General features: G+C 39.2%; 1 protein-coding gene across 7 annotated transcripts in view; it reads left to right on the forward strand.

Annotated features, from left to right (window-relative positions):
• Positions 1 to 22366, forward strand: part of enox2 (ecto-NOX disulfide-thiol exchanger 2) — a 360733-nt gene that overhangs the window by 276344 nt on the left and 62023 nt on the right. For 6 of the 7 annotated variants that reach the window (XM_067457977.1, XM_067457978.1, XM_067457979.1 and 3 more), the window contains 2 exons: positions 6395 to 6550; positions 8757 to 8855. In XM_067457977.1, coding sequence (XP_067314078.1) covers positions 6395 to 6550; positions 8757 to 8855 — 255 coding nt within the window. The remainder of the gene's footprint in view (positions 1 to 6394; positions 6551 to 8756; positions 8856 to 22366) is intronic. The other variant, XM_067457982.1, reaches the window with a different exon arrangement.

Raw genomic sequence — 22366 nt, forward strand, 5'->3', positions numbered from 1 at the left:
TAATGGAACAGCAAAATAGCACCAGGGATTGTTTGCGCCGGAACACGCCTCCTTTTTTGCGCTGAACCACCCAGGGAGGGCAAGTTCATTCACTAGTTTAGCGACGTGCTTCTGTGGAGGGAAAAGAGCGCTTTGCGCGGGTGCAAAATAGATATGACACATGCGTCGGTGTACAAAGTCAATTGCGCTGGGTGCAAGATAGGGCCCTTGGTGTGAAAGGGCCTTTACATTTGACCAAAAACAATACTTTTTTTTCCTTTTTTGTTATTAAAAACAAATAAGTAAGCCCACCCCAGGTGGGACAAAGTAACACAAAAGTAATGCAACTCATTACTTTCTGTTTAATGTAACCCAATTTGTTAGAGCAATGCAATATTGCAATGCACTACTTTTAAAAGTAACTTTCTCCAACACTGAGTGTAGTCAAGTCATACATATGTATACACCATATGCTTGCTTTTCCCTTAGAGATAATGATCCCCTGATGATTTCTGAAGATCACTAGTTGCGTATACCCTCAGTATAGCCACTTGTATTGCTGCTTCAGAAATCCTTAATCTACTGTCGTGTTGGCTTCCCCTTTAACTATACTCAATGCTGTTCTGTGAAACTTGTAATTCTTTGTTGTAATTGGTGCATCGTCACTTCTTTCCGTCTGTCTTTTCCCACCTCTGACTGCTCACCGTAGTTAACAGGCATGTGGAGACACTCTCACACTGAAGCAACGGCAGGTAAAAATGAATCAAAGAACTTCAAATGTAAGGAACTGAGAAATGTCATGTAGCCTTTCAGTAGCGGAAGTCACAATTTCTGTGTGCCTTCAGGAAAGAGAAAGAGAAAGAGAGAGCGCGCTGTCCATCGATCAGCATTTCTTAAAACGTGCTTGATGCCAAGGACCCCCCAGATTTAATAATCCTCTTCCAGGAAATAAGATTCCCTTTCTAAATTATTAAAGCAGCTTTATTTTTACATATAGAAAGACCCCTAGCTAATAGTAACCCATTTTTTTTTCTTAGGACTACACCACTGGTAACTGTGGTGCCAGGAAATCTCTGAAACTGCATAATGAATTGGTGGGTGGCTGGCTGTATGAAGACAGATGGCCCATGCCTTGTTTCAGAAATTCAACCCCAAACTATATAGCTTCCTCCATCTCTCCTCAGAGATACTTTTAGTCAAAGGCATTTGATTTCCAGTGCAGCCAAGCAGCCTTATTTTTGTCTCTTCCATGGAGAGCGAACTGGTCCAACAGTCCTGATGTTCACCTTGACATGATCTTCCACTGCAGTCATGGATCTATATTCTTTTTCGAGAGCAGGGGCTTCTTCCTTCCTGACTTTTCGTGTAGGGCAGACTTGTGCAGTCTCTGACTGAGGCAAGTCTTGCAAGACTAGAGGACATCATGGCCTAGATAGATTGCCAGCGGTTTGAAATGTTCTGTATTCATAGATGGTATTTCAGACAGTGGAGTGATTGACTATAAAAGGCTTTGAAACCGCTGCCTAGACTGGTAAGCATCAAGCATTTTTCAGAGCTTTTTTGATCTTAGAATGATGTAGCCACAACTCAAGTTTCTCTCTAATAGTGCTCTAATCTGCTTTGGTGCACCTGATTCTAATTTTAGATATTGCAGAGATAAAAGTAACGGTGTAGATTTCCCACATGTTGACGTCATATCTCTCTTGATTTGAGTTCAGATGAGAGAGGCTTTTTATACAGTTTTCTCTTCATTTATCATAATTGCTAACATGATGATACAGCTTCCTTTCGCCTAACCCTATTATAGAGTTTGGCTGTTTTTTCTCACTACTTCACAAGGTTGGGCTGGTTGTAGATGTCATTAAACATCTTTTACCTTCTTTGATTTCTGGTCCAGTGATGCTCACATGTAGCCTAGACACACCCTAGCGGCAGCAAATTTAATCTGCCCGCGAGTGTCGTCTAGCAACTCTCAATACCCTTCTGAGCTGTATTCCCTTAACTCTTGCCGGGCCAATCACATCGTGTATAGAGTCGGTGGGCGGGGCCATAATGATGATGGCCGAGTTGCGTTTGCGTGCTTCTAGTAAACACAGAAACTGGCGAACGGCGGCGGTCTTTCGAATCAGCTCTGACCGCGACTCTGGAAGACTTGGAGTTAAGCTTTTCTCTGAGAAAAGAACAAAGATAGGCACTGAAGTCATTCTTAAAAAGGAAAGATGTGTTCGGAGTTTAGCTGACCGGATACGGTGAATGTTTAATCTATCAACAAGCTCTGTTTCACCTTCGTTGCTCTGGTTGGTCCTATCGCATGCAGAGGGAGTTTGAAAGACAACCGTTTATCCCGCCCCTCGGACTGAGCCCTATCTATGGTGAGTTTCCAGACCAAACATCTTGATGTGGGTCTGGCTTGTCAGGCTAGCTCACATACCCACTGTTGGAGCTTTCGGCAGTGGACAGGGGTCAGCATGGGCATCCTGACTGGTCTGTGGATATGCAGCCCCATACTCCACAAACTGTGATACACTGTGTATTCTGAAACCTTTCTATCAGAACCAGCATTAACTTCTTGAGCAGTTTGAGCTACAGTAACTCGTCTGTTTGACCAGCCTTTGCTCCCCACGTGCATTTATGAGCCGTGGCCTCCCATGACCCTGTCGCCGGTTCACCACTGTTCCTTCCTTGGACCACTTTTGATAGAAACTGACCACTGCAGAGCGAGAACAGCCCAGAGCTGCAGTTTAGGAGATGCTCTGACCCAGTCGTCTAGCCATCAGAATTTGCTGTCAAACTCGCTCAAATCCTTGCGCTTGCCCATTTTTCCTGCTTCTAACACATGAACTTTGAGGACAAAATGTCCACATGCTTTCTAATATATCCCACCCGCTAACAGGTGCTGTGATGAAGAGAAAATCAGTGTTATTCACTCCACCTGTCATAATGTTATGCCTGATCAGTATATTTAAATTTTTGATGAATAGAAAGAACAGTAAAAAATATTTTGTAATATTATACATTTCTTTTCTGTAACTTTTGATCAGTTTAATGCATTCATGCTGGATAAATAATACATTTATTTTTAAAAATGTGTAATGGTATTGTTATGTGCAGTATACTTGGCTTATTGCCGATGTTCTCTTCTACACAGTATGAATAAAGAAATCATAGGCAGAAAATGATGCAAGCGTGTCCAAATCTTTGTGCTGTACCTCTTCTGTATCTTCATTTTATCTCTTTTGCTTGGCTACACTGGACTTGCAACTTCACAAGGAATTACCCCTGGCTGTTTTCTATTTGGGATCGAAAGGTTCAACTTTCAAAGTTTTTCATCGTCTGCTGTGTTCCGGTTTAATATTTCCCTTTCAAAACCATATCCTTTGAAAAATCCTTTTTTATCCCTTAGATTCTAATGCCATGCCATTCCACACACATGAACTTTAATGGTTGCATATTTACAAAGAATACATTTGATTTTTAATTATGCTTACATAAAATATGAATTATGGATCATCCAAGCATCTTGAGCCTTTTGAATTCGTCACAGAATTTCCTGCTTCTAATTGCTATAAGAAGTCATACTAACTACATAATTGCCACCTCATTTATATAGAGCTAGTAAGAAATATTCTGACTGCACCAAGAGTAGACCACTACTGAGCCGGGAATGCGTTTCTAATGAGAGTGTTTGTTTCTTGCTCCTTCACAGATATTGTTTTCCTTTCATCAGACACTTTTTGTGATTTAGGTCAACTCTTGTATTAACTGAAAGCAAACAAGGCCCGTTTTTCATAATATCTGAGAACAACATGTGTAATAAAAGTGAACTTGACTTCCTCTTTCCCCTAATAGACTACTTAATGAGTCTATGACAGTTCTGTGAATGTAACCGTTACTTTTACTCAAGTAAAACCACAATCATGTATAATTTAACTTGCTTTGGTGTGCTACAAATTATGCTTGGTTGCAGCTGAAAAAATTACCATGCAATTATGGGGTCTGAATTTAGACTTTAAGTCTTGGTGGTACACCAATGTGGGGCATCTTATCTCCTGCCTGCATTAGTGACTATGACACAGAAATATCAATACTAACACAATCATTAAGGCAGATCTCAGCTCCTTGGTCTGTACATGCTGCACGTCCTGTCCCACTTCTGTTAATGGTTCTCAGAGAGAGAGGCTGTGTTCCGGACCTGTCGCCCGCTGCAGGGCTCTCACCTCTCAGACATATCCTCCAGTTCAGATCTCACTACCCTGAGTTTATCTCATGCTCCATCCTGGCCCTCCCTGTGATATTCATGTCTATCAGTTTTTACAGACCATCACGAGAGTTTATGCTTTTGTATTTGACGTTTATATCTCAATTATTCTCTGTTAGTGTCCTAAAATATATTTCTAAATTACACTACACTTCATTAAGCTGTCTGACAGTTCTGACAGGGGAAAGTTACCTTTAAAAGTATTGCATTAAAATATTGCATTACTTCCTAAAAAGCTACTTTTTGTAAAGTAATGTGTTACTGTTACTTTTGTATTACTTTTTCTCATCTAGGCTGGGCTGCCTTGTGTTTTATTTATTATTATTATATAAAGAAAAACACATCAGAACCTTTCACATAAAGGGCCATATTTTAACGATCTGAGCACATGGTCTGAAGCACATGACGCAGGTGCACTTTTTTTCCACTTTTGCTAGTTTAACAATGAAAAAAATACAGTTGGCTTGCAAGCGCATGGTCTAAGTGTTACTTACCCCTATTCTCTTAATGAGCCATGGGTGTGTTTTTGGCGTAACATGCAATAAACCAATCAGAATCTTTCATTCCCTTTAAAAAGCGCATTTGTTATTTGCGAGCGGAAATAAGATGCTCCTCCAGAGAGCAATCCTTTTCTTTTAAATATTTAAAAAAAAAAAGTGTGCTGCTTGCGTCCCGGTGTGTGTAATAAGCAGAGTGTATGCACATTGTACCACGCGCATGCATATTAATAATGTGGCCTTTAAATAACAAAAAAGATACTGCGTTGGTCAAAAGTTGGTCAATGATGCAGTCGTTTTCAGTTCCTCAAAACAGCAACGCACCAACAATACACCTGAACACACCGTGTTTTCAGACCAGCGGAGCATGGACGAACAGATTGAGCAACAATGTGCCGATAGACCTGAAAATGATAAATGCGTCGGGCTGAAACTAGCAACAAAAAAAAATCAAGGCCCCAAAAGTGAATTGAATAAGCCTCAGGCTGAAGGAAATGCAAATTCATGCCTGCACAGTAGAGGGCGCAGCTCAAACAAACCTTTCAGCTGTGGAGAATAATATGCAGCAGAAGTAGAAGTAAGTTCAACAATCTTACTTTAAAGTCCTCATGAAATCAAAATCGATCTTATTTACTTTGTTAGCTCATATTACAGGTCTTAGGGTGAACAAGTAATCCATGCAAGTTAATAGACAGAAGAAAAAAAAATAGTTTGTTGTAGTAAACAAGTTTGCATTTCATTACTGAATCTAAAAGCCTGCTCACATTATTGTAGTCTAGAACTACAGTAACTATCATGTTCACACAAAAACACACAAAAACACTTCTGCACTCCCAATCTCCCAAAGAGATTTACCAGTGAATAAATGGAAAACAGAGTAAGTTGTGTTGCTTATTTGAAAAAGTACATTTAAAATGAATGCATTAATTTACTAGTTACTTGAAAAAGTAATCTGATTATGTAACTCGCGTTACCTGTGTAACAGAGTTGACCTGAAGTTTGATAAAAACATTTTAGAGAGAATCAGTCCTCATTATATTTATTTTATTTATATATAGAGGTTTTCAATATGCACCCTGAAAAGTTATTCCATTATTTACTTACAGTATGATGCATTTATTTACAGTGCGATTTACATTTCATAGATCTTTGCTCGCAACTTTTGAGCTATTTTTTCCCCATGCCGCAGGCAGAGCTTGTTTATCTTGCATGGCTGCAAATAAGGGAAATATTTGAAGTACGTGAGTGGAGTGCTCTTAGAGGTTAGACAGACTTATATACTCTCCACAGGTGCATGAGAGACCGCAGAGAGTGAGGGCTTTATCATTTCCATTTCAAAGAGCTCCACGCTGTCATGCAGCTGTAGTCTAAACCAGTACCTGTAAATGAAAGCCAGTGTTCACTTTTTTTGCCCACAGATGGACCGCTTGTGCATAGTAACAAGCCAAGGCAAACAGCCAGGGGAATGAGTCAGTAAAAACCTATTCATTCCAAAAGCCTTTTAAATATGTATTGGACTTAATTGTTTATTTATCTTTGAAGGGGGAGTGTTTAGCTCTCGTAGCTTTAATTTGTGCCACAACAGAATCCTATCACCACGTAGACCAAAGTGGCTTTTATTCACTCATTCCTCTGAGACGTCCTCTCTTCTGTTTTACAGATTTTGACCCCAGTCTTGGCATGATGACTGGCATTGCTCCAATGAACCCCATGATGCCCGGCCTTGGGATCGTGCCCCCGCCCGTTTCGCAAGACATCCCCATTGTGAAGGAAATCATCCACTGCAAGAGCTGCACACTTTTCCCACCCAACCCCAGTGAGCTGTCTCTTTTTCTCACTCTGCTGTGTTCCAAAAAAACCTACTGAGCTGACTATGAGGCAGCATTTTAAGGCACCCTAAGATACCTGGTTTTGACCAAATACAAAGGCAGGTTATGATAATAATAATGCATCTCTAGAATTTATTGCAACAAGCTCAGTTATGCTGATTATAAATAATGTAGAAAGTCATAATATACTAAAAGGTTTTGAATAAAGAATATATATTTTGAGTTGGTTCAATCAACGTGGGGACACCTAACTGCATATGGTCGTTAATATGGCCTGAAGGGTCGCTTCCTATGTACTCTTGTGAAAAAGAAATGTGCATAATTGTATTGAATCTTAAAAGTATATTTAAAACAAAAAAAGTACTGTTGTAATATTAAAGAAGTATAAGGCCACTTATGTTTTTTTAATGTTTCTTAACACAATTAAAGGGATAGTTCACCCAAAAATGAAAATTAGCCCATGATTTACTCACCCTCAAGCCATCCTAGGTGTTTATGACATTATTCTTTCAGACGAATACAATCAGAGTTATATATAAATAAAAAAAGGCTAATCCAAGCTTTATAATGGCAGTGAATGGCAGCCTCAAATAAGAAGCCCAAAAAAGTGCTTCCATCCATTATAAAAGTTATCCATACTACTTCAGGAGGTTAATAAAGCCCTGAAGTGAATAGATGGGGTTTTGTTAGAAAAGTCGGACCGCCTTCCGTATTCAACTTACAGACAAAGACAGAGACCTAAACAGAAAGCCGGCCTTTATTAATCCCCCGGAGCCCTGTGGATTACTTTTATAATGGATGGAAACACTTTTTTAGTTTTCACATTTTTAGCTGCCATTATAAAGCTTGGATCATCCAGGACATTTTTAATATAACTCTGATTGTATTTATCTGAAAGAAGAATGTAATACACACTTAAGATGACTTGAGGGTGAGTAAATCATGGGGGAATTTTCATTTTTGGGGTGAACTATCTTTTTAAGTGCACCTTTAAAAAGTAGTACACTTATTGACTAATATAATAAAGCACATAATGCTTGATTATAATTTAGTCTGTAGTAGTTTTTGTAGTCGTAGTATCTGTAGTATATTTTAAGTATTCTAGTACGAAACTGCAACTTCATCATTATAAATGTAATTACAAATATATGTAAATGCAGGGCATATACGTAATAGTAGAAATTAAATTCTGTTGAGTTAGTTCAACCAAAATGGAAAGTCTTTCACCAGTTGCCCTCATGTCAGTACACACCCATAAGACTTTCGTTCATCTTCGGGAAAAAAACAAAAACAACTGAATATATTTACTGAAAGAAATCTGATGGATTTTTTCCCACTCCATAGTCTATTCATCCAAAACCTACCACTTCAAAACATAAAAATATTTGAATGTTCTACGTATGTTCACTGATTAATGTTCATAAAAAAGGTCTAAATGAAATCTGTTCATCATATAACATTCATACGGATGTTTTCTCTCGATTCATATGGATTTCTCTTACAATCTTAGATTTCATTAAAATGATCTTCAGTTGTGTTTTAAAGATGAACAAAACTCTTATGAGATTGGAATGACATGAGAGTGAGTAACTGATGACAGAACTAACCCTTTCAAGCATGTTTAAGTTTACCATAAATGCGTTTCAGGACATTCGGCAGAACACTGTAACCATATTTCAAAGATAATAGAAGTAATAATGTTCTATTATTAAAGGTTCTATTAATAACACACTATTTTAAAGTTATGCTAAAGTGTATTTCTTTTTCACAAGGGTAGAGCATTAAAAATCTGTCACTTGGTTAGGATGCTGTCAGGATGGTTAGGATGCTGCCTTAAGGCTGGAATACACTACTGTTTCACATATTTTTTTCCCCAATTTGCACCAGGCTGCAGGTTTTGGCCAGTTGGAGTTGACCGATTTTACAGAAAGTCGCATAGTGTATGATGGGCACAGACTTGAGATTATGATTCCAATCAATCGGAAGATATTTTAGAACACGTCGTATATAATGCACCACTACTGAAACCGAATCTACCAGTGTTGCAATAAAATACAATTCAAATACAATAACAATACAAAAGTAAATTCACAGAACACGTACACGTTCAAATTAGCCTCAATATTGAACTCATCAGCACAGATAAAACAGCTGACAGCGCCACTCACCTCTAACTTCCTTTGTAATCTGTAGAGTCCATACTGACCGCATCTACCCCCCCAAGACCGCATCCAAATGCGCTTGGTTCGTTTTTTCTTTTGAGACTCGGCACACAACAGTCGCTACAACAAGGTAATCTCCTGCACATCTATATTTGTTTCATCTGTCATGCATCTCCTATTAACAAGTCCCATGTTGCTGTGAAAGTTTGTTGTGTTCGAAAGGATTTGAAAATCTGCTAGTGTATGACCCTTAGTCGTGTAGTGCAGGGTTTTCAAACAGTGGGAAAACCGAAAAAGAGTGGGTGGGGCAAAGTCCCTTAGCTGCAGCTAAATGTGCACACAAAAACTGTTTAAAGTGTTAGTTAAAAAATATATATATATAATAATTATGTCATTAAAGCTACACTGTGTAACTTTTTTAGTTTATTCTTAGCTAAAATCACTTAGATCTTTCAAAAATATATGTGCTCATTAATGTATATTTACTTCTTTCAAGTAATAAAGTATTCTCGTAATTTTATAATATACCATTGAAAATACATACGGGTAAGGGTTCGGATGGCGGTCGCCATGTTGCTCCTCCATCTTGAAAGTACATTAGCCAAAGAGGGACATACCAGTAAATTAAAGCTTCGCTTTTCGCGTTTTTACACTCGATGGCACTGTGTCGAATGTGAAGAGGAGGATTGCTTGAGGCTGCTTTATGATGTTGGAGGATCACTCTTAAGCCCCTTTCACACTGCACGTCGGACCCGCAATATTCCCAGAACATTGCCGGGTCGCCTTCTGTGTGAAAGCAACCACGTCCCGGAATTGATTACCGAATTCGACCCGGGTCGGGGACCTAGTAACATTGCGGGATATGTATCAGAGTCGCCAAGGAAGCGGAAAAGAGAATTAAGACGGCAACGCAACGGGCAAATCAACAAGACAAAAGTAAATATTGGGATGTTGCTAGGCAACGTGGGGGAGAGGACGCTGGCGTCGTCTGTTCGCCGCTTCTCCACCCACAAATCATGTTACTGTACTATTAGATTTAGATTTTATTTTATTTCCTTATGTTTGTGACTAGTCTTACAGTCAGAGCTACAATTGGGGCTGTTGCTGATTGCTGGCAGCCACTGAGAGGACGTTGTTCCTCGTTTCACCGTTTTCCACCGCTTCTTATGTTTACGTTTGAATTCCTGCGGTTGGTTGGTTCTGGTTTGGAGGTCATTTGATGTTTCTCGCCGCGACTGCTCACTGGTGGTCTCCCTTGGGCTTAAGCTGCATGGTGGCTGAAGTTTGCACCGGGCTAGCGTCATCTGGGCCATCGTAATCGGCGTCCGGCATGATGTTGGGATGTTCCGCTTCTCGGCTGCGCCGCTGTTCCGTCCTGCATTGCGGCCGTGGAGCGGCTTGGACTTCTGCGCCGACCCCGGTGTGTCCACAGAAGTCCCCGGAAAAATGTTCTGCCTCCTGCATGGTGCTGCGGCGATCCCCATCATTTGAATCGTCACGAAGACCCATCATCTGGTCTTCAGCTGTCCTGCCTCGGCAATATCATCAGGACACACTGCCGCTGGGAGAAATTTAAAACATGGAGTGGACCACAGTGTGCTGCGGAGCTAACAGAGACTTCCACCATCAGCTGTTTTCTGTTCACCATCAGCTCTGTTTCTGTTCACCATCAGCTCTGTTTCTGTTCACCATCAGCTGTTTTCTGTTCACCATCAGCTCTGTGTCTGTTCACCATCAGCTCTGTTTCTGTTCACCATCAGCTGTTTTCTGTTCACCATCAGCTCTGTGTCTGTTCACCATCAGCTCTGTTTCTGTTCACCATCAGCTCTGTTTCTGTTCACCATCAGCTCTGTGTCTGTTCACCATCAGCTCTGTGTCTGTTCACCATCAGCTCTGTGTCTGTTCACCATCAGCTCTGTTTCTGTTCACCATCAGCTCTGTTTCTGTTCACCATCAGCTCTGTTATCTGTTCACCATCAGCTCTGTTTCTGTTCACCATCAGCTCTGTGTCTGTTCACCATCAGCTCTGTGTCTGTTCACCATCAGCTCTGTGTCTGTTCACCATCAGCTCTGTGTCTGTTCACCATCAGCTCTGTGTCTGTTCACCATCAGCTCTGTGTCTGTTCACCATCAGCTCTGTATCTGTTCACCATCAGCTCTGTGTCTGTTCACCATCAGCTCTGTTTCTGTTCACCATCAGCTCTGTTTCTGTTCACCATCAGCTCTGTTTCTGTTCACCATCAGCTCTGTTTCTGTTCACCATCAGCTCTGTGTCTGTTCACCATCAGCTCTGTGTCTGTTCACCATCAGCTCTGTGTCTGTTCACCATCAGCTCTGTGTCTGTTCACCATCAGCTCTGTTTCTGTTCACCATCAGCTCTGTTTCTGTTCACCATCAGCTCTGTTTCTGTTCACCATCAGCTCTGTGTCTGTTCACCATCAGCTCTGTGTCTGTTCACCATCAGCTCTGTGTCTGTTCACCATCAGCTCTGTTTCTGTTCACCATCAGCTCTGTTTCTGTTCACCATCAGCTCTGTTTCTGTTCACCATCAGCTCTGTTTCTGTTCACCATCAGCTCTGTTTCTGTTCACCATCAGCTCTGTTTCTGTTCACCATCAGCTCTGTTATCTGTTCACCATCAGCTCTGTTTCTGTTCACCATCAGCTCTGTTTCTGTTCACCATCAGCTCTGTTTCTGTTCACCATCAGCTCTGTTTCTGTTCTGTTTTCTGTGTTGGTTGATTGTTTGTAGTATTCTATATTTTTACTTTTTATTCATTTTTTGTGTTATCCCCCCCCCCCCTTTGTTGCACTTTGAGATTCTTCGGAATGAAAAGTGCATTATAAATAAAATCTATTATTATTATTATTATTATTATTGGAGTGGCCTCATGAGGAGCAACGATTTTAAAAAGAACGCAGACGTTGCCTGCTTTCTTCTCGACAGGTAATATTAATTCAGCCTATTTGTGTATATTGGAAGTTTTATTGTTGCTTGGCTAATTATATCATGGTGTGCTGTGCATAACACTAGAACGACGTCTAGGATAGTTTTCCTCGCGTCAATGATGAAAGTGTTGTTTACCTTATAACATAAATCCGTGTTCTATGACGGATAACATGAGATTAATATTTTAATTGCATTATAATTTGTTTGCCTTATGCTAGTGATGTCGTACAATATACAGAATAACGATAGCACTGATAAAAGTTACTTTACTAAGATTAGCTTGCATTCGTCTGGGAACCTGATAGCTGATGTTAGCAATGAACTGGTAAAAAAAATAACGAAAACGTAAAACTATTATTCATTTTACATAGATTAATTTGATCATAGATCATTTGGCAAATTAAATAACTGCACATTATAATAGTTTTCAAAAGTAACCTCATCACGTGAAGCAACACTCCCCGAAGAGGTCGAACTGGAAGCCATGACTAAATCGGCCACTGTAGGAGTTGAAACGAAATCAAAATTGAGAGGAACAGAAACTATTATTCACTGGATGGTCATATACCTTTTCACCACTAGATGGGGGAAAATATCACACAGTGTAGCTTTAATTACTCACCCTCATGTCGCTCCAAACCCGTAAGACTTTCGTTCAACGAAGGGGGGACTTCGAAAGACATCGAAGGAAGACAGACTTGATAAAAGTGTGTAATTTACTCACTAAGACCACTGCTTTTAGAGGGAAAAGGCTGCCCATAACTGCTGGTTAAAGTTCATTTTTTTATTCGTAAAAATAGCATGTTATTAGTAAAAAAAGATTTAGCAAAAGTTACTGTGCGTATCTGTATTTGCACTCGTTAAATGATTTGATTTCCAATGTGTTTATGCTTTGGGGAGTAATGCAGCCAATCACAGACATGTTTGTTGATTTCTAGAACGCAGTGGCCAATCACAGGTGTTGACGTTAGATTCCACTCACCGCTCTCGAGTATTTGTCCAGTGCTGAGTTCTGCACGTGCCAATCCTCTCTCAGTGCAGACATTATGTATATATGTCATTGTGTCATCAGCTTCACTGATAATTATAACGGGGGGTCTCAAGACCCTCCTAAAACGCCTTGAATATTAAATGCTATCAGATCGCCACCGCGCGTCAGAGCGATTAAGTTCACGCACTTGGATGAGAGAGCCTCTCATCTTAGTTAGGGGAATAACAGTTTAATATGAAAAAGCGGTGAAGTATCCCTTTAAAATAAAATATGCATTATACAGCAGCATGTCTGATCATGAGCGTGATGACACAATGGATTATTTGTTGTCATGGGTTTATATTTTTTAAATCTGTTGTAGTGTATTCCAGCCTTTTGAAAGCCTTTTGTAGGCTGTAGGCGGCCAGGCAGCTCGATAGGTTTGGGAACACAGCTTATATCTCACTCCATTTAACATGTATGCAATGATAAGCAGTATTTATAACACTCATGCATTTTAAATGATATTATTGACTTCTGAAATGCTGACTTGATCAGACTGATATAGCCATGAGCGAAACTATGCAGCCTGTATATGACTTAATATTTTAACGCTATAAAGATTTCGATCTCCATAGCCTAGCAGGGCATGTCACCTTGATGAGATGCAGATACGATTTTAAAAGCCAACTGCCACTCAAACCATCAGACTGACGCTTGATAGAAGGGCTATGTTTTTATTTGAGAAAGGAGCTGTCATATATTCCCTCATATTTACCCTGATATCCCCCTCATCCCACCAGCTGAATAAGCTCATCTGAATTCGTCTCCTGTCATAGAGAGAGAGGTCAGGCAGAAGAATGAGACGAGAGGGGGCTGTCCGGGGGGACTGGGGTGAAACTCTGACTGTAATTGGACAGTTGACCTCTAAGGAGACTGAGGTATTCTGGCATGTAAAATATGCCACACAGCAAGAGGAGGGTCAGAGGAGACAATGATTACCTGAGAGAGTCAGTGTCCTTCAAACAGCTGAGTGTTCTGCCTGCGGATCACGCGCCACATGCACATCTGTAATCACAGGCTAGGCTGCGGTCAGCCTCACCTGCAAAGTGTCCAAACCCACCTGACTAAAAAAGAGTGACAGGCTGACACGCCTGCTCCGCGCGCTCTAATACTCAAACAAACGATGGGAGACGTTGATTGATGCCCAAGCAGGAAGTACGAGAGGAGCATTCAGAACCCAACACAACCACTGTGATTCTCACCTGCATGGCCACAAGCGAAAGTTATTCTTTTCAACGAAAACAGCAATTACCAGTGAAAATATCTTTGAAAATAAGTTTGCAAAAGAACAAAGACTGAATGACAAAATCAAGTGAACTGAGAGAGCATTTTAAGGCATAACTATGTGCTCAAGACACAACGATTGTATCTTAATTATGCCGTTTCAAATTCCAAAGGCATTGTGATAAGCTCAGATAATATTTGGCCTAATGTGCTGTGGATTTTATGCATAATAGAATACGGTTAGGCGCTGATGACGGGGGCTTTCAATCTATTGCTGTGGACCCCAACATTGTATGATTTCCTTGCAGAACCCCTTAAAATATAGAAGCATGTGTTTTCATGGACAAAGGCCCATTTGCAATGCGAAAAATACAAATATTTATCACGTGTCATATATATATATAAAGTTGACACTCATTTTTAAGTCTCTCAACAAGGCTGCATTCATTTGATTAAACTTGTAAAATCAGTAATATTGTGAAATAATATGTGACCCTGTACCAAAAACCAGTCATAAACCGCACGGGTGTATTTGTGGCAATAGCCAACAATGCACTGTATGGGTCAAATTTATAGTTTTTTTTTTCTTTTATGCCATAAATGATTCGGATATTAAGTGAAGATAATGTTCCATGAAGATATTATGTTTATTAGTAGCAGTATTTTGCATTGCTGAGAAATTCATTTGGACATCTTTAAAGGTGATTTTCTCAGTGTTTGGATTTTTTTGCACCCTCAGATTCCAGATTTTCTAATAGTTGTATCTCAGCACAATATTGTCCTATCCCAAGAAACTATACATCAATAGAAAGCTTATTTATACAGTTGATTTATACATCTCAAAAAAAATGTAATGCCCTTATGACTGGTTTTGTCACATAATAAAATGTTAAAATAACTGCTATTTGAATATATATTTTAAAAGGTAATGTAAAGATGAATTTTCAGCATTATTATTCCAGTTTTCAGTGTCACGTGATCCTTTAGAAATGATTATAATATGACGATTTGATGCTCAAGAAACACGTTTAAACAGTTAATATATAATATGATACATTATAGAAAAGTTTAAATAGAAAGTTTTAAAACAGCATTTATTTTAAATATAATTTATTTGAAATGTTGTATTATAAATGTCTTTACTGTAAGACATTTATAATACTGGCTTTAATAAAACTTGGCTATCTATGCAGAGCAAGGTAGAGAGGAAATCTTTTGGGGTGAAGTAAATCGTTACTAAATTGGCACCACAACTCTGTTGATCCAACTGTCTGTAGGCAAGAATACAAAATTGCAAAAGCTCTGGAGTTGTCAAAAGTCCCCAGAAATGCTGGCAAATAAACAGGGATATGTGATTGCAGGTCACACTTTTCCAGCACCTATTTGAGACCCTCTGGTTTGGCATTAAGAGAATGTGCACCACAATATGAATGAATGTCAAAACTACTCATGATGTTAATAGTTGTATCAATGCGTCATATTGCGAGTTTAAAAAAGAGAGATGTTGCGATGTTCGTTATCGGATTATACTGATGTTGGCTAATTGTGCTAACCTGGAAAGCATTCTGGCTATTTTCCAACTGAACTGTGTGCTTATCGATATGGAGGTTCAGTTTAGTTTTCACTTTAAAGCATTTCCTCTATCTGAAAAAACATTTTGAAGGAATGTTTGATCGTCTGTAAAGGAATCAGATTTTCTTTAGCATTGCGGCCTTGTCATCATTCTCCCAGATCGATGCTTCAGTGGACAACAAAGGCAGCTTGCTGTATATCGATCTTAGAGTCGCGACATAGCAACATGAAAAGCGCGGTTCATATTCCCTCCGTGTCTTAATGTTGTGGATTAGAAATGAATGAAACCTGGTCACTGCAGCAATACCTTCTGGGCTCAGTGATCAAGCAACACACGGGTAATTATGCCAAGATCGTGAAGGAGAAAGACAGGAAGGGAGAGGCAGAGACCCACTTGTTTCTGGGGCTGGGTGGGGGTCGTCAGATTCTGGGATTGTAGTTTTTAATGATGAGCAGAAAAGAGAAACTTGAAAGAGACGGCCATCGCGGTGAACGCAGCGAACACTGTCTGATGAGATTTGGGCATATCCATAAACATGACAGTCTCCTCTCATCTCGTTCAGACAGAACAGGCTATCATGCACATATCTTGCATTGTAACGAGCCTCGTTTTTTTTCCGCACCAGTCCGTGCAGAAGTGGATTTAATAGCCGGTGACAGCCGTGCTCTCCTGACTACAGCATACAGTAATGCGGAGCAATCATTCATGGTTATTCTCACCTCGGTTGCCAGAAAAAATTACCCAAGTCCTTTTCCCAAGGACCCGCGATGGCTCATGCCATTTAACATGAAATTTTACAAACTCGAGCCTCTCTACATCAGCACCTGCTCTTTTATTTGTCGCAGGAATCCTTCTCTTTTGTCCTTGCACGTCTCTTTTCCTGGTTCTCTCGAAGCCTAATCCGTTTTCATTGCCTCTACGCCCTTCCTTCACCATCTTTGGCAAAGTCATCAACCCTTTTCTCTCTCCGTCTTCACACATGCCCTTCAAGGCGAAATATGATGGGAGATATCAGCATTTGTACCATATGTCATTTATCAGTGCTTTTTAAAGGGCAGCGGCGTTCGCTTTGATTGGAGCTGTATTAAAAACACACAGGCTTATTGCTGTCAGCTTCAACCCTTGTTATTTATTAGATTTGACCGATGGGGATATTTGAAACCTCCTTGTTTTATTCAACTCATGGTGTCCCAGCGGATCAGTGGAGAGCTAAGCCTAAATCTTTCCTCGCCTGACTTTCTAATAAGGATATAAAAATAAAAAACAGGCAGTTCCTGTTGCAATCACGCAGATTTTTGCATTGTGTTTGCATCATGTTACTTGTAATATGCAGTGGCCCTAAACAGTATTTAAATCACACTTAAAATGTCTAAATCGCAGTAGCTAGTGAAATATCAAGCTGGAGCAATTTTTAACTTAAGTTGTATTTTAAATATCTTGAGCTTTGGTGAGTTTTAGTGGGTGTAAGTTCTCACTGTCATACAGGTGTCGTATTAGAGTACTATACTTTTAAAGTGTCTTGTTTTATTGTTATTTACACTACTGTTCAGCAGTTTAGGGATTCATTCTTTCAGCAAGAAAGCATTAAATTAATCAAGTGACAAAAAAAATAATATAATATAATGTTACAGTGAAGTTCTATTTGAAATAAAGGCTGTTCGTTTGAACTTTCTACGCATCTCAAAATATCACGGTTTCCACAAAACTGAGTTCAACAATAGTTTTTTATTTATTTTATTTTTACTAAGCCTGGGTCACTCTAAACCCTGGAAAAAGAGAACCCTGGTCTATCTTGCTTCACACGTTACACTGCTCATAATTGAGCTAGGATTAACAATGATTTAATCCATAACTAACGTTTGGCCAGAGGAGAACTGGCACCCCAACTGAGCCTGGTTTCTCCCAAGGTTTATTTTTCTCCATTATGCCACCTGATGGAGTTTTGGTTCCTTGCCACTGTCGCCTTTGGATTGGCTTCATTTGGGGACACTAAAATGTCAACTAAATATCCAAATAAATTGAAATACTAAACAAAATGAACTATATCAACTAAATTACTGATCTGCCCACATCGCTATATGACAATAAAACAAGTTGGATGACATCACCATTTTCTTCAGAGAGACTGTACAGCCGAATCAAATTCTGTTGCATTATTTTCCTGTTTACACTGTGAAGCTGCTTTGAAACAATCGGCATTGCAAAAAGCGCTATATAAATAAAGTTGACTTGACTTGACTATTCCTAAACCCTGGGTTGCTGATGTGCTTATTTATATATTTGCTGCGTCAATAACTATGTTTCCATCCACATATTTTTATGTGCGTTTTGGGATATTGCATTAAAAAAACGCTGGATGGAAACGCCAAGATGCGCATAAATTCTCCTATGCAACTCATAATTGTTTTTATCCTTTCAAAAAATGTGCACAAACTATGCATTTATTGTGTTTTGTCTATATAATGTAATTTATTATATACAAAAAAAAATATTATATACAGTGGCCTCTCTTACTCTTCTTGGTGATACAAACCGGATTCCAAAAAGGTTGGCACACTGTACATGTGGAATTTTCAAATTTCAATATTTTTTTCAGAATACAAGATGATATATCAAATGTTTAAACTGAGAAAATGTATAATTTTAAGGGGAAAATAATTTGATTTTAAATTTCATGGCATCAACACATCTCAAAAATGTTGAGACCATGTTTACCCCTGTGTGGCATCCCTTCTTCTTTTTATAACAGTCTGCAAACGTCTGGGGACTGAAGAGACAAGTTGCTTAAGTTAAGGAATAGGAATGTTGTCCCATGCTTGTCTAATACAGGCTTCTAGTTGCTCAACTGTCTCAGGTCTTCTTTGTTGCATCTTCCTCTTTATGATGCGCCAAATGTTTTCTATGGGTGAAAGATCTGGACTGCAGGCTGGCCATTTCAGTACCCGGATCCTTCTATTGCACAGCCATGATGTTGTAATTGATGCAGTATGTGGTCTGGCATTGTCATGTTGGAAAATGCAAGGTCTACCCTGAAAGAGACGATGTCTGGATGGGAGCATATGTTGTTCTAGAACCTGGATAGAGAACAGAGAAAACGCCTGCGCTTCTGGATCATGTTTAGATATGGCTTCTTTTTTGACCTATAGAGTTTTAGCCGGCAACGGTGAATGGCACGGTGGATTGTGTTCACCGACAATGTTTTCTGGAAGTATTCCTGACCCATGTTGTGATTTCCATTACAGTAGCACTCCTGTATGTTATGCAGTGCCGTCTAAGGGCCCAAAGGTCATGGGCATCCAGTATGGTTTTCCGGCCTTGACCCTTACGCACAGAGATTGTTCCAGATTTTCTGAATCTTTGGATGATATTATGCACTGTAGATGATGATAACTCCAAACTCTTTGCATTTTTTCTCTGAGAAACTCCTTTCTGATATTGCTCCACTATTTTTCGCCACAGCATTGGGGGAATTGGTGATCCTCTGCCCATCTTGACTTCTGAGAGACACCGCCACTCTGAGAGGCTCTTTTTATACCCGATCATGTTGCCCATTGACCCTAATAAGTTGCAAAATGGTCCTCCAGCTGTTCCTTATATGTACATTTAACTTTTATCGCTACCTGTCCCAACTTTTTGTAGTAGCTCTCATGAAATCCAAAATGAGCCAATATTTACCTTGACATTTCAAAAGGTCTCACTTTCAACATTTAATGTTATCTATATTCTATTGTGAGTTTGAGATTTGTAAATTGAAAACATAGCCAATGGCTAGACAAATGCAGCATGGAACCTTTTTACATAAAGGTACATGCAGCATTGTCTCATCCTCATATTATATATTGCTAACTGTACTATCAAGTTACTGAATGGACTTTTGGTACTATAAAGGTATGAATAAAATGGTCTCTTCTTTAATTCAGTTAATTTGTTTTCCATCACCATTTGACATTTCTCCCTGAACTACTAGGTACACTTTATATTGCATGGTGTTTACTTGACTGGAAAGCACATGAATGAGGCATGTGATTGGCTGTTGCTAAGCATCTAGATGTAACTTTCTAACACTGTATCGTTTCGCACTGTACAAGTTATTGCAATGAGGGGTTAATAGTGCAAAAGTGATGCTGCTTTGGAGTTAATGAAATGTTTCTCTATCCGGGTTTAGAATGACAATAACCCAGGGTTAAGCACAGTAGGAAAAACGCTATTGATAATAATAATAAATATTCCTTGAGCATATTATAATGATATCTGAAGCATCGTTTGACAGTAAAAGATTGTAGTAATGATGCTGGAAATTGAATTTTGCCATCACATGAATACAGGACATGAAGTTATTTTAAATAGTAATAATGTATTAAATAATAATAATATAATGTGGATTTAAAACAAACACGGAAGAAAAGACAATGCTGAATAAAGTAGTAGTTTTTGTTATTTTTGGACCAAAATGTATTATCAATTCTTCAAAAACTTCTAACTAACCAACTGATGTCACATATGGACTACTTTGATGATGTTTTTATTACCTTTCTGGAAAGGGACAGTATACCGTACATACATTTTCAAAGGAGGAACAGAAAGCTCTCGGACTGAATATAAAATATCTTAAACTCTGTTCTGAAGATGAACAGAGGTCTTATGGGTGTGGAACAACATTAGGGGAAGTCATCAATGACATACATTTTATTTTTGGGCGAACTAACCCTTTCAGTGCTGGCGACAAAGTTTAGAGGAGAATGGCTAAATATTGTCCATTTAAACTGTCTGACTAAACTATCACTAGTTACTTTGGACCAAACCTCCATTATACGTATATTAGAATTGCATTATTATTTGAGCAATGTTACTGTTATTGATGATGGCTGGTAAAGGTCTGCTCCACAGTCTAAAATTGGACTCCAGCGGAAAGACCCCCGCTCTGGATCACTGTCCCACTGCTCCAGCACAGCTTCACAACTTCCCATCCCATCAGTCTTATTCTGCAGCTCTACACAGCGCCAGCTTGACTTAACTCCATCTCTGCATCACCACCACCACCCAATTCTTGTCCACTGTGCTTAATAAATGGCCAATCGATCGCCTTTCACTCACTGTCGTTTGAAAGGCCTGGCTTTCTGAAGGACACTGAGTTCTGAGAGAGAGAGAGAGAGAGAGAGAGAGAGAGAGAGAGAGAGAGAGAGAGAGAGAGAGAGAGAGAGAGAGAGAGAGAGAGAGAGAGAGAGAGAGAGAGAGAGAGACAGAGAGAGAGAGAGAGAGAGAGAGAGAGAGAGAGAGAGAGCGAGAGCGAGAGCGGGAGAGAGAGCGGGAGAGAGAGAGAGAGAGAGAGAGAGAGAGAGAGAGAGAGAGAGAGAGAGAGAGATAGAGATAGACCAAACATGGTAAAAATCATCTGTTTTCACTGCAGAGAAAACCAACAGACATCATGAAAGGATTGCAGTGATTCTGTGCCCAGTTGTAGATGCACCTTTCACCGTCAGGTCAGGCTGCATATGCTGCCTTTCACGGGCTTCTAAACCTTCAGTCTGTCCTGGCTCTGTGCCTGAGACTGACCTTTATATAAGGCAAAGCTCTCTTCTTCCAAGAGCCGAGTCACTGTGTTTGTGCTTCTGGAAGCCTTAGTTTGCCAAGGGCACTGTCAGCCTGGCCTGTTTCCTCATTTCAACCCACTCACAACACATATCACCCACACCTACCAACACCAAACCCGCATCTGCCTGCAGAGGCCGTTAACCTCAGTGACACTGTTGCCAAGGAATGATACAGTTGCTTCCATTAATTTGAATCAGTGTCATTTTTTATATACTATTATATTATTTATTTAGAATTAATTTTGGGGATTAGTTATTTACACTCAAACAAATTAATTGTTGAATTTACTTTAAAAAAAAACTGCATCAGGTGGTTCTACACAACTATATTGAGTAATTTTTACAAATAACAATTTAGTTATATGAACAAAATAAATTTTACTAAAGATGAGAACATTTCTTTGAGTAAATACCAACCATTTAAATTTGCCACTGTTAGATAATATATATATATATATATATATATATATATATATATATATATATATATATATATATATATATATATATATATATATATATATATATATATATGTGTGCAGTTAACTTAATAATGTTTAAGTTTATAAAAGTTTATGTTAGGCTAATTTACCTTATTAAATGAACTAAAGTGTTAAAAGTATTAATTAAAGTGGAAGTGGAAAACTATTAAAGGACAACTCCGGTGAGAAATGACCCTAGGGGTAATTAACAGATGGTTATCGAGTAGATCGTTCTCTGGGATGCGTTTTCATGAAAATCAAATGTAAAGAGTTTTATCTCTAAAAACAGATTAGCTTTTAGCGCTTGTCTATGGGGCATAAAATAAGGGAAATTAAATCTCTAGTTAATACCACTAACAAGGCTCAAAATAGCCTCACACTAACATGGTAGCATGATGAGAGTCCCTACATGAAAAACCGAAGCATTGAGAACTGTGTAAGTGTACAAACAGTTTAATAAAAAGATACTTTATAAAGACAGTGCATTACGTGTTTAAAGACAGGAGCCATCTTGGAAAACAGTCTCGACCAGTCGAGCCACAAACGCTGTGCTAAGTACAAGGGAAGAAGGTGTCCCATGTGAGATTTCAAGTCAGTTCATCACTGACTTGAAATCTCACATGGGACACTTTCTTCCCTTTTAGTTAGTTAACCATATATTTTAATAATCAGATATAATTCATGCATTTCCATGTAATTAGATTTCACAAACTTAATTCCTATCGATCAGCTCACTTAGCACAGCGTTTGTGGCTCGACTGGTCGAGACTGTTTTCCAAGATGGCTCCTG

Source organism: Pseudorasbora parva, chromosome 11 (assembly GCF_024679245.1).
Source record: "Pseudorasbora parva isolate DD20220531a chromosome 11, ASM2467924v1, whole genome shotgun sequence".
NCBI lineage: Eukaryota > Metazoa > Chordata > Actinopteri > Cypriniformes > Gobionidae > Pseudorasbora > Pseudorasbora parva.